The sequence below is a fragment of the Nothoprocta perdicaria genome, unplaced genomic scaffold, assembly GCF_003342845.1.
Source record: "Nothoprocta perdicaria isolate Ctin4 unplaced genomic scaffold, notPer1 scaffold_2, whole genome shotgun sequence".
In the NCBI taxonomy this organism is placed as follows: Eukaryota; Metazoa; Chordata; class Aves; order Tinamiformes; family Tinamidae; genus Nothoprocta; species Nothoprocta perdicaria.
Genome location: NW_020455204.1, coordinates 7,985,130 through 7,998,547, shown reverse-complemented (window position 1 = coordinate 7,998,547; position 13,418 = coordinate 7,985,130). Strand labels below are relative to the sequence as shown.

Below are 13,418 nucleotides of genomic sequence, written 5' to 3'. Positions count from 1 at the left end.
GCCGCCGCCGCCGCGCGAGGGGAGCCCAGGCGAGCGGGAGGGCGGCGAGCGAGCCCGAGCCGTGTCGGGCTGCGCCGGCCAGGGGGAGCCTCGGGCTGCCGGGAGCGGGGACGATCCGCAGCGTTCCCGAGCGAGGCGAGGCTGCGCCGCCGCCGCCTCCTTCTCGCCGTAGTCGCCCGGCGCGGGGGCGGCTCTCGCAGCCTCGCGCGGCCCCCCGGAGCCGCCGAGCTCCCGCCGCCGCCGCTGAGGTGAGCGCGGCCGCCGCTGCCCTCACTGCCGGAGGGCGCCCGGAGCCCCGCTGCTCGGCGCCGGAGAGGCGGCTCGGCTCCCTCGGGGGGCCCCTGGGGTGGGAGGGGGGTAGGGGCTTTTTTTCGCCTTTTGGGMATTTTTCGCCTTTTTTTTCCCCCTCCCCCTCTTTTTTTGTGGGGAGAGCGAGGTGCCGCGGCGGGCTCGGGGGGCTCCTCTCTGCGGCCGGAGGGGTCTATGGTGATAGCACGGGGGCGGCGGGGCAGAGAGCGAGGCGCCGCGGAGGCTGAGGAGGGGGCTCGCCGCCGCTGAGGAAGAGCAGCAGCAGGAGGAGGAAGAGGAGGCGAGGCACCATTTGCAGCTCCGTGCCCCAGCCATGGAGAACGCGCACACAAAGACTGTGGAGGAAGTTTTGGCTTATTTCGGCGTCAACGAAAGCACCGGGCTCAGCCTGGAGCAAGTGAAGAAGCTGAAGGAGAAATGGGGCTCTAACGGTAGGTCCCCCCCACTGTCCCCGTCCCCCCCGGCCACGGGGATGCTGCGCCCGGCAGCCACCGCCTCGCGCCCCCAAACTTTAAAAAATAGTATTTTTTTGTGCTTTTTGGCCCGCTTCTCATTTCCTGTCGGTCTCCTCGGGGCCTGAGGCCTAGCGTGGCGTGGCGGGCGAAGCCGGCATCTCTGCAGGGCTGGAGCGAGGGAGGCAGAGAAGATGGCTGACTGGGACTCCACCTCGTGGGGCGGCGGGCGGGCGGCGCGGGGGCCCCGCGCAAACCCGCGCCCTCCGCCCTGCCTGCCTTGTATTCACCGTTTTTTGGTCCCTTTTCACCTTAATTTTCTCTCCTTGCTTTCTAATACCCTTATTTAATCTTCTTCCCGCTTAGAGTAGGGGCACAAAATTCATCTGAAAAGGGTTTTTTTTCCCACCTCCTTTGAATCTTTGCTTAGCCTGCCTAGTCCCTGTTGAAGCCACCCCCCCTCGCCATGATGTTTAAAAAAAAAAAAAAGGCTGTGAGAATACTATATGCTTTTCTAAATTACTTTTTTTTCCCTCCTCCTTTTAACATGCGTTTTGTGTAACTAAACCTCCTTGTGGGGAAGTAAAAGGTGACGAGCAGAAATAAGAAAATATTCTCAAATTGAGAAAGGGATTTTGCACGGTTTTGAAGCAAATTACGTGGCTTTTTTGCATCTTTTCTCGTTTTTTTCTTTCTTTTTTTTTTTTTTCCCTCCATGTGGAGGAAAAGCCTTGTCAGAAAGGCTTTGAGACGCTCTGAGCCTTTGACCCTTTGTGTGCAGCAGCAGCGGGAGTCACGCCGCTGCCCGGAGTGATGACTTGGCTGAATTGTAACCCTTAGCACATTCCTCCTAACCTGTATGTTAAAATGCAAGATTACCAGGCCTGTTCAAATCTCTTGGTTAAAAGAGCCACCTTAGTGGGGCTTTTAGTAGGGCTCTCCAATCCAAACGAGTCAAGTGCATGATTTAGAATCAGTATCTTCTGGGTGCCTTACAAATGCTGTAATATTTTTCTTTTTTTTTTTTTTTTTAACATGCTTCCTGGAAAAAAAAAATCTGTGATTGACAGAATTACCTGCCGAGGAAGGTAAGCATGTTCATGTGATCTGCAATTCCTATCAATAATTCATCATATTTTTATGTGCGTAACTAAGTGGCTTTATTACTCGTTGCAGGAAAGACCTTACTCGAACTCGTGATTGAACAGTTTGAAGACTTACTAGTTAGAATTTTGTTGCTGGCAGCTTGCATATCTTTTGTAAGTATGAATTGTTTTTATTTCCTAGGCGCTTCTGTCTCAGGCTGAGGAGAAATGTCTGTTCCAACTTGTACAAATTATACACCGCAAAGTTATTCTGCCCCTCAAAAGATGTATGAGGTGCAAATTAAAATGCATGCTATGTCTTAAATTATTTGCCTCGTGGAGGATTTTTTTTATATGCTGAAAAGGATCATTTCAGGTAATCTTCCTTTGTGTGAGTTGAACTACGTAGCTATGCTAGACAGATATTAAAAAGTATTTCTCATTCAGCACAGCTTATTGACTTGAGGTGGGATTTCTCAATGTTTTTGTTGGCTTTAAAAACCTAACCTTGAGTAAATAAGCATTTAACAGGTCACTCTTCTTGCTGTTGAGTTAATCGTTATCATGCTCAATGTATAATCATTGGAAGACATTTTTGGATGCAATGCAGACTGTAAATAGAATTTACATGGCGAATATTCCAGTTGCCTTCCCTCCCTGATAATAGCAAGGTGACAGTTGTTGCTTTTGACAGTGACATGAATGATGACGGCAGTGATGGCACCATTGCTGACCAAATTTGGTAACTGACCTTTGGACAGTCTAGTCATAAAATGGACATCTTGCCTTACATATGGAATTAAAAGAATAGGAGCACTAACTTAATTTTTAAACAGCATATTYAGCTAGCCTGTTTACATAGTGTGCAAAGGATGCACACTTGCTGAAAAACTGGAAATGCTGAATCAAAAGTGAAGTGTAGAAACAGAGGTGAAAGCTTGTGTGACGAGGAGCTGGAGAACAACAACAACRAAGTGTAGAGCACTAAACTGTTTAGGTAGAACTAAAAGTTTATAGGACTTTACCCTTGAGCTGTAACTGACTAATAAAATACAGGAGCTCTTGGGGGTTTGGGGAGGTGGGAATTGCACTGGTGCTTTTGCCACAGGTGAAGTGATGGATGGACAGAGTGCTCTGAAGTTGCTGCCTTTGGCAGGGAGAGCTAGAGGAGATGGAGCAGGGTCTGGGCAGTGGTGCCTCTGGTTACTGCAGTAAACTGTGGTGCTTGGTCTAGAGCAAGGGAGGCTTCAGCCCTCACGTTGTTCCAAAGGGCTGGGGTTTTGGTATGCATATGCTGTTACCGCTGAGCAATGATTGGTGGCATTGATCTTGGCCATGGATGCAGATGTGCTTTCCTTGCTCTGCTATTTCCTGGGCAGGAAATAAGGCTGGCCATAGAATTTGAATAAACGGGTTACTCAAGTGCTTTTTCTCTCTTTCCCATTCTTCCATTCTAGCAGATGAAAAGAGGATCTGTTTTTCTTCCTGAAAACCTGAGAATGAGTCTTTTTTTTTTATAACTAAACAAGTGAAAAATAATTTCACCTATCTCTAAGCTTTGTCATATGAATTTGAATAGTCAGTGTAACTGACAGAGGTCATACAGCATACAAGTGCTGAGCACAGTATTAGCAACTGGATTAAATTCCTTTCTTCAATGTGTTTAACTTGCCCATCCAAGTAAGGGGAGACTGTAATCTAATGGGCTAGGGTAGATCTGAATTCTTAGCTTTTCTGCCAGTTATCTGTTTTGTGACCTTGGGCTGCTTTCTCTTTTTTATGCCTCCTATTGAAGTTATAGCTACCCACTGCAACAGTGGGTTGGGAGAAGTGACCATTTTTTTCTTCAAATATATTCTTAATCAAATCTAAAAGAGGAACATGACACATCTTAATTTTTGCACTTTGAGAAGAGCTTTCCTCATTGAAGGTGAACTTCAGTGTGTGTATTGTGCTGTCCGTTAGAAACCTTAGACAATTCAGTTTTGCAATTTGTACTGTTAAAAAAGCATGCAAAACTCTGTGTACCTTAAGTATCTTGGAATGAGTAATTAGACTTAAAATGGAGTCAGTCAAGCTTGTATTGGCTTTGGATATTGAATACTAGCAATGTTGAGCTCCTCTTTAAGCCAGAAGTTGGGACCTTTTTGGCTCTTTTTGAGGGTAACATCAGATCCTCACAGAACCATACCATGGAATTTGGTGATGGTAGTGATTTTTATTTTGATGACTGCTTTTTACTGTAACTTATTATTGGATTTTGAACCATAATATTGGAGTAGAAGRTGGGCATTTATCTTGTAGTGATAGAAGTAAGATTGAATAATGCCTCTTGTTGGAAATAACAGAAAAGAGTAGCTCAGGTAAGAGAATTGGATGTTGAAATTGGGTGTGAATATAGCATTGATTTTAGACGTGTCGGTTTTCTGTTTTTGAGAATGTCAGTGAAAACTTATCCTAATTTGAGTTTGAAAAGTTGAATTTTCTGAAGATTCCATGGAGTATGTGTGTTGTGATGCTAATGGACATAAACTTAACAGTGCACATTTGGAGAAAATACACTGGTGCACATCTAGTCTTCACAAGCTTTTTTGCCGTTGTTAATAGGACAGTGAACATAGAGTTTTCCACTAACTGTATGCCTTGAAAATAACTTCTGAGTTGAGAGGGTCAGCTGTAGGAGCTATCAAGGTATGTAGTTGACTGTTTCGTGACAAGGAATGTTTCTCTGGTAATTGTTTCTGTTAGGATCTTAAATTGCATTAAAATCTTACAGTTGTGATCACCTATCTGTTGAAGGACAGACGCTTTTTTGTGTGTGTGTGCGCACAGTCATTCATCTGCATTTCTGTAGAAGCCTTACCCTTTTCAATCATACAATCCTCTATGCTTGAAGAGCAATCTGTTCCCTCTGGCCCCATGCCCCTTGTCAGGTACGTGTTGGTAAAGTAAATCAGGCTAATGGCTGAATCTGTCATCCTGATGGCAGGGATCATGTGCGTGGTCAGCATATTTTAGCTGTAGATGCTGTGTGCTACATTCCAAGTCAGAACTGCTGTTGCTAGCTAGCAATTGTTTAAATTCTTAGACTGCTTGGTTGGTTTTTTTTCTAGCATCTTCATTGACCTTAAGTATATCTTTAAAAGGGAAAAATTCTGTCAATTGTTTCTGATTTTATAAGTGGATCGGTAGGCTTGGACCTTCGCTTCGTGCTTTATTGGAATATGTGAAATGCCTGCACAGTGCAGTAGTTGCTGGGCCTTCATAGTCTGGCTTTTAAAGATGTTTTAATTTTGCATTAACTCCAGCTTTAAATTTTTCCTCTTTTGTAGCRTACTGTGGCATTTGTATGAAACATGCGCCTTTGCCCTGTAAATGGCTTTGTTAAGTGGCAAAATACTACTGGTGCAACTAATATAGAAGAATACTTTGATAAATGATTTATGTACGTTATGTATGTATGATGTATGTATGTGCTAAACAGCGTGGTGGATGCTTAGCCTTTGCACCATTCTTGTGGTGAACTTCCTTTGGATGATACAGTAAGATTAATTTTCTGGGATATTTTTCTACTCATAAATATATGTGTTTAGGTTAAAACCCTGTGCTGTGGTCTCAATACGTGCATTATAAGCTTGTAAATTAGCATAAGTATAGCATAATCTGTTATTGTTGAAGAGAATAAGGCTTGGCAGCAAAAAAAAAAAAAGTTTGCAGACTTTGCCCTAAAATCACCCCAGAGCTGCATATTAAGGTTCACAGCAGTGAGTGTGCAGCACAGGATAAGTATTGCTGTAGTGCATTGTGCTGGTATGCTCTTAGCTAAGCTCTGAAGTCTCAGTAGCATCCAAGATGCCRTCTAATTGGCAAGGGTGACAAAACTAAGAATCAATTGTGACTTCCGTTTAATGGTTTTGTAGAAATTATTAAAAAAAAAAGTGTGCCATATGTCTTTATTTTCCCTTTTTGCTACATTAAGAGCACAGCAAGCAAGCATTTGTCTATTTAGAAATATGGAGTAGCAAATCTGATGGGTGCTTCCAATCTGCTAATTCAATAAAACTGTTTCCTTCTCATTAAGGGCCAAGCTCTGTAACAGAGAGTTGCTTAATATGCAGAAGTACAAAAAGCTAAAGCGATGTTTCTGTTTTCTTAACTGTATTGATCATTAATTTAATTTATTGCAGGCTGACTTCTGCGTTTTACCTCTACCTCCTTTTCATAGATAGCCATGAAAATCAAGYGCTTTCTGCCTGTCACTGCATGCTCTTTGGCTTAGTGTTCTGCAGGTCTGTCACATTACACTTTGATTAAAATAGGCTTCTGCAAGCTGTAACTCTAGCAAAATAAAAGTAACCCTAAATCGAATAGATAGAATGGAAGTCATCGTCTAAGCTTGTTTATTACTGTATCAGCAGTTGGAGTAGTATGACTTGCAGGTCGTTATTTTCCTTAGAATTCTGGCTTGTATTTCTTTTTATTCTGTTTTAATAATTGCTACTGACTATATTTTTCTGAACAGTCCACTTGAGATCAATGATCTGGTAATTAAACTGTTACACATGCCAGTCTTAACATGGTTACAACTAATACACAGTGAGGCTCTTCTGAACAGTAGGCAAATAAAAGATCCCACATCATCAGCGTCTCCAGGATCTTTAAGTATGCCAATGAAAGCCTCTGGTACAGACTTCATGCTTTTCTGGAGTTGTTGAGTCTTTACTCATGCTTCAGTGTATGATGATCTATTGTCAGTAAAAACACCTAACTAATTCTCTTAGGCTTAAATGGCTTACTATGTATTCCTTGTTCTACTCTCTTTTCGTATTTGTATTTTTGATTGTTATTTAGGGGCTGCTGTCAAATATACATACAGTGGTAAAAGATTGTTCGTTATTACATACACATTACAACTCACTTGTATGTATGTTGTTATTCATATGATTGTACCTATTAAAGAGCTCTAGAACTAGAGTGCAGGATTTTTTTCTTGTTTGTTTTATTTGTGTTTTTAATTTTAGTCCTGTTACAGGTTGATAACTTTGCCAAGACAATAGTAAAGATCTGAAACAACCTATCAGATTTGTGCTGACAGAATTTCTGATTTAACTTCTTCTGACCTCTCTAAAATAATGCATGATTGAAAGAAAAAGCCTTGCAAAACTTAATTTTGGTGGTTCTTGACATAGCCAGATCTGGTGTGTGCAGCTACTTTTCTTAACTCCTACTGTTTCGGGCTTTCTCAGTGTTGTTTTACAGCCCTTGTGGTCTTCAATCTGTAAAGACTATAGAATATTTTGTAAAAGCAAATATTTTATTCCAATGTAATGTAGCAATACCTGCTCTGCTAATGCTACGAAATTACTAAGTTTGCCTGCTCTTCTGTTAGCAGGATTGGCTGTGCAGAATTCCAGTAAGAAAGGGGAGGGAAGAAGTAGATGCAAAGCAGCTTTTTTCATGTGCTAAAGGAACTAGAGTACCACTAACCATTTCTGTGGCTCTGGCAGAGGCAACAATGCTGGTGTAGGGTAAAAGCTATTTATGGTATAAGGAGTAATGCGTAAAGTGAAAAGTACAGTGTAGACGGTACGATTGCTGAATTGTTCCAGCAGGTCAAATGGCACAAGCTGTTACTGTGGATGTGGTGGATTAGTACTGCAGGGGAGGAAAGAAACATTGGGGTGTAGCAAGCGTAAGAATTCCTAACTAAATCTCTTCTCCAGAGGGATTACGCAGACCCTCAATGTTGCATTGCCAGCTGGAAAATTTCAGTTATATTAATCATAACCTGGATCTTAAAGTTTATTCTGTTGTAATAAAATTTGTTGTTGCACTGGGTTTGCTGGACAGTTTCAGCTTCCTGCTTGAGGCTTTCATGCTGCTGCTCCTTCTTCCTTGTAACATCCTGGAGCATCTCACAATTGAGCAATAGCTCTGCGCAGCACGTTAGTGGAATTACGGTGCTTGCTTTAGTAACGGTTTGCTTGCTGCTGTCTTCTAGTGATTCAGAGTGCTGTTGCCTGACTACGAGCCCTAATTATCTCAACACGTTGTTCCTATTTACTGTCACTTTCCAGGCTTCCTGTTGCTCAACATGCTGACAAAAAACCTCTTCCTCTCTGGCCATGTTAGCTTGATTTCAGTAACTGTAGAACTTTTTAGAAGTATAAATGTCAAAGCCTCTGCAATCTCTAGAAGTTGAGTGCATGGCAGAGGCCTAAAACTTACAAGTGCGGTCCTGAAGCAAATATATTTTAAAAATACATATATATTAAGCCTTCCATGTGAGTTCAGGGGTTGATTTGCTTAAAAAAAATCACACTTGAGTTTTATCAGCTACTCAGTTCAGAAGTCAACTTCTAATGTGTGCACCCAGTTTATTTATAAGGTTCTATTTAAATCAGCAAATGCACATCTTCTGGATCTCCTCACAGGAAAAAATCTATAGCTGCATTCATCAATGTACCCAGCTACTCAATACAGAAGTTATTTTGATAAAGAGCAATTAATCTAGTTGATTCAGATTTTGAGCAGACCTGAAACTCAATCTTGCAAAGCTGTGCTGTTTTAAGTACTTGCACTAATCAAACTTGAGTCTTGTTTTAGACATAAGGAACAATTTTTTGCAACTTTTCAGGGCTGTAGCCATTGTTGCTAGTTTCTGGTTCATGAAGGAAAGCAGAAGTTGATGCGATGTCCTTTCAAAATAAAGAGCTTGTTTCTTTAAAAGAAAAGGAGGCTTGTGAATGAACTCTGCACTACTTCAGTAAAGAGTTTTTTTCATTTTTCCATTGCGTATTGCCAACTCATTCATGGACTACCCCTTGGAAAATGGAGGATTTTACAAAATCATTCAAGTCTGAGCATTTGAAGCTACTGCTGAAGTTTATTGGGTCTTAAATATGCAAGCAGTCTCTGTAAATTCTTCTGGTAATTTAAATCCTCATATTTTCTTTCACAGGTCCTGGCCTGGTTTGAAGAAGGTGAAGAAACAATCACAGCATTTGTAGAGCCTTTTGTAATCTTACTTATATTAGTAGCCAATGCAATCGTGGGAGTGTGGCAGGTAGGCAGATACCTTTACAATGTCAAATCTCAAATGCTTTTTTTTCTGATTTAATAGAAAGGACTGTACAGTGCAGTGTCAGATATCTGTACAGTTAGGGATTTTTTTCTATAGTTGTGTACCTTGCTGGAGGAAATGGCTAATTTTGCCGACTTGATAAAGTGTGCAAAGGAAAAAGCACATACATATGCATGCAGTGAACTTAATTGTGAAACAGTTGTACAGATTGAGTCATTCGCTTGCTTTAATGGGCATGGAAAATTAGTTGCAGTACATAATCTCCACCCATGAATGTATCTGTTCCTACAGGTACTAGATGTGAGCAACTGTGAGTCATGGTCTTAACTCTGGCCTTGCCTTTCAAGTGCCCTTCTCCCAAAACACCATCTCCTTAATATTCCAGTGACTGGCAAGATAATGTGTTGCAACTACCTTGATTTTCAGCAAATGGGAAGCAGCGTGATATGGCCCAGCACCATGAGTGGACTATCAAAGCTGGATCATGTTTAAATCTTTTTTTATTTCTCTTTTTAAAGGAAAAATCCATTTCAACTGTCTTACCATTTAAAGAGACTTTCTCCTGTGTTAAGGTTTTGCCTCACATTAACTCTTAGTTAATCTAGGTAAGAGTGTTATTGGCCTCCTTGTGCTGAGGAGCAGAATTAACTTAACTAGTGGAATATGAGGGTAGTACTTGAGGACCTGAGCTGGTATCTCTGCACTGCCTGGCACTGAGTTGTGCCATGTAAACGTAAGTCCTTAGAGGTAGCTTTGGAAATATTGTGTGAGCTGCAGGGTTATAGGGAAAAACCTAATTTCTCAGCATGTGAATTTCTGAAATTAAGTGTCTGTGTGTACCCATAATTTTATCTCCAGTCATCAGAACTGTGATGGCATTTGTACCTGTCATTTGGTTAGTCAGTGAGAAATAAGCTCCTTTTCTTTGAGCTGGAGAAGGAATCATGATAAGTTGCCAGTTTGTTATGCTGACCTCTCTCTAGGTGGCATCAAGATGTTGACTGCAAATCCAATAGCGCTTAGCTGAGAGAATTGCACTTGAGAGGGTTATTGCGTTAATGCTTATGGAAATAAAAGGTCTTGTGGGGACTCATCTCAGTGTGTAAATGTTGAAGATTCTCAGGAAGAAACATGTAATCTGTATGATCTAATTTCATCCAAGTGAAATGAAGTTGATAATTCAAAGTCCTCACAAAGCATATTAAAGCTGTTAATGGCTAGTTCTGTGGTAAAATCTTAACTCACCTTTAAATAGCTTGAGATTTGTCTTAACTTACTATTTGATTTGATACCTCTAATTTTTATCAGTGAGTGAACCTCAATACTGCTAGCCCATTCCAGTCTGAGTCTAAGATACTCCAGCTAGTAATTTGTGATTAAGTTTATGTCCATTAATTCTAAGTGTCAGTGCTTTTTGTGTGTGTATATTAAACTATCCATGTGAAGCTTAGAACTGTTGTATGTCTTTCTCCCTAACGAGACACAGTGAATGTTCTTGATGGGAAACGCTACGGAGTTTGAATAAACAGCTTCTCGATACTGAATACCCATTAACATCTGAATTATGTTGTAATGATTTCCATCCTCGTAATGGGGTGGGTCATATCATTCTCGGAATAAATTTAGCTGAGCAGCCAGCAGTACTTGCATGGTGCTATGCTTGGAAAATCAGATCCAATGTACTTATTTTTATGTGTCATGAGGGTTTTGAAAATGAAGCGCTTTTGCTGTCTTTCAGGAAAGAAATGCTGAAAATGCGATTGAGGCTCTTAAAGAATATGAACCTGAAATGGGCAAAGTATATCGACAAGACCGAAAAAGTGTACAGAGAATTAAAGCCAGAGACATTGTCCCAGGTGATATTGTAGAAGTAGCAGGTAAGGATTACTTATGTAGTACATACATGCRTGGCGTGTATTTTAAAATTGCTAATGATACAAAGCCCTAGAGGGGCTTTTCAAAAAAGCCTAAGTGTATGCTTTACTGGGGAGCAATCTTGCTTCTGTTCACCTGTAATTACCTTAAATGTGCATTTGTACTGAGGGATTGCTTTTCAAATTGCTGCTTTAATTGGTAGACACAAAAGCAAATAATCTTAATCGTAGTACAGGTATTACCATTTGTCTCTATCCTAAAATTTTATTTTCTAAATTAAGGCTTCAAAATATTTTGTTTAGCAACGTACCTCTTGAAAATATTTTCCCTTGTTTTTAAATGTGTTCACTTTAGTTGCAGGATTGCAAAGATTTCTTGGACTTTTGCACTCTACCCTTTATTTCAAAAAACAAAAGCAAGAAAGCAGCTGTTCTTTTCAGTTTCTTTACGAACTTCCTCCTCTGTCCTCTGAGCCAGTATATGGCTAGCATTTGATGTCATTATATTCTCATCATCTTTCGTAACTCCTCAGTGCATGCCAGTTGCTCTGTGGGAAACCACAGAGGAAAAATGGCTGTACAAAGAAGAACTTATATTTTTCAAGTATAAGTATTTGAAATTGTTATTCTTTTTAAAAAAAAAAGCCTAAATGGGGCTCTTGCATCATGATTTTTAGTAGCTTAAGTCTGCCCTAAAGGAGGTGTCTTTGTATGGAGTAGTACAAAGATAAAGTTATTGATTACTTCAGAAACACATGCTACTATATTTTAGTGGTATTGCCGTGACAATAGCTTTTCTCCAAACTAAACTAGTCAGTGACTTTTATATTGGAAGGAACAAACTAACAAAAACATTCAAGTAGATGATTCTTGTTAAATGTCAGGAGTAATTGCATGCTCATATTTTGTAGGTCATTATCAACTATTAACTGAGTGATTGTTCCCTTGGGAGCGAGTTAGGTTGTACATCAAACTTTCTTTTCACTGGTGTCACTTTGCTTTTAGAGGTGGTAGCTGTCTCAGGAGGAGATAAATATATATCCTTAAACTTGACTATCCTGCTATTTTAATTAGCAGGCAAGAGAGTATGCACTCAAAATGAAGTTGGTTTTGGCTGTCTGCCCAGCTTTCGTTCCCTGAGAAACTAATGTTCCCTAACCCTGTCCTGAGCCTCAGTTTTATACATAAGATGATTCAATTGCAGCAACCCTGGCAAGGGTGAGTGAGTGTGAATCTCATGAAGGCTGAACCTAGTTTCCTCTTGGTATCTTTTGCTGAGGAATGAGTACAAATAAAAAGTGCTGATGGCTGAAATGAAGGGTGAATTATGATACCTTGTCACTTATTCCACTGCTTTGCCTCTCTGTTTGTACACCTGGAATCATGAAATCAGTTTTACATCCATGACTTTTGCAATGTCATTTTGCTTCAGCAGCTGAAGCTTTCTGTCGTCTTGAGGCAATCAGAACTACATGAATTTCAGATTTTTGCAATAAGCTTCTAGTCCAAGTCACTGTCCTGTTTTTAAATGCCACAGAGAATGGCACTGGAAACAGTTTCTCTGTTTCGGGGAGTACGTTGATTTCTTGAATTTAAAACGGTTTCAATAGAACAGCAATAATGGTGTTTCATACTGGTTTGGGATATCTCACTAAGGGGAAGAAAACCTGAATTTAGCTCTGTAAGGTGGCTAGAGCACAAAAAGCATGTTCTGGTTGATCTTCTGTTTCAGGGAAAAAAGTTTTGGCTTTTTCATCTTAAAGAATAAAACAGCTCTTAGTTGTGTGTTGAACATCTCGGGGATGTACAGGCTTTTACTTACGTCAGAGTGTGTTGTCAGTATCCATAAAAATCAACTGCTTGACTTTAGACATCTCTTTAGAAAGCCTCAATCTGAAGGCAAGAAATGAATTGAAAGCAAAGCACTGACAAGCCCGTCTATAGCACTAGCTTGTCTTTAACCAACCAGGCACCAAAATTCTAAGGATACTGTTGCATTATTTTTAAATCTTCCCATAGAACAGTACCTGATAGTCCAGCATTTTTGAATTAATTGAAAGGGCGTATCTTAAAGCTAGCATGCACAAGTAGAGAAATTAAAATAATTTGGCTTGTGTTGCTGTCCTTTCTTAATGTAGGTGGTCTAGCCTAGAGCAAGTGTTCTAAATAACATGAGCTTATCCTGGGTCCAACAGTCTAGTCTTAAGCACTCTGCAGTGATCCTTTTTCGAACAGTCAAACCGTTTCAAACAAATACAGCTTCAAGTGAAGGTGACTACATAACTGTTATGTTTAAGGATGAGTGATGTGGATATTTAGTACAGCAAGTAGGTCATTCGGTGTAAAACGAATGCTGGTATTGATATGATAGGTTCTAACTTGAAGACAGACGGTGATGAAATTGTTTCAAACTCAGAGAAGCTCCTGAGTAAGTAGAGAAAAGCAATGCAGTTCGTACCAGCGTTAGTGTCAAGACCTGGAGGTGAGAGAGACTCTGTGCATGCCTCTGTCTCGAGCGTAAGAGTATTGTGATGGCCTTTGACATGGCGTTCGCAAAAAGATGACCATGTAGGGAAGTGACAGAGCACTTCATGCTAGGATACATATCTGGGTA

At 40.7% G+C, this 13,418-nt stretch overlaps 1 protein-coding gene across 2 annotated transcripts in view; it reads left to right on the top strand.

Moving 5' to 3' along the window:
* Window positions 1–569: 569 nt before the first annotated feature.
* Window positions 570–13,418, top strand: part of ATP2A2 (ATPase sarcoplasmic/endoplasmic reticulum Ca2+ transporting 2) — a 40,508-nt gene continuing 27,659 nt past the window's right edge. Inside the window, exons 1-5 of one of the 2 annotated variants that reach the window (XR_003249091.1) lie at window positions 570–740; window positions 1,832–1,849; window positions 1,938–2,020; window positions 8,808–8,912; window positions 10,669–10,807. Coding sequence is in view for 1 of the 2 variants with exons in the window: in XM_026037583.1 (XP_025893368.1) it covers window positions 623–740; window positions 1,832–1,849; window positions 1,938–2,020; window positions 8,808–8,912; window positions 10,669–10,807 (463 nt within the window). In the remaining variant the exon portion in view is untranslated. The remainder of the gene's footprint in view (window positions 741–1,831; window positions 1,850–1,937; window positions 2,021–8,807; window positions 8,913–10,668; window positions 10,808–13,418) is intronic. The other variant, XM_026037583.1, reaches the window with a different exon arrangement.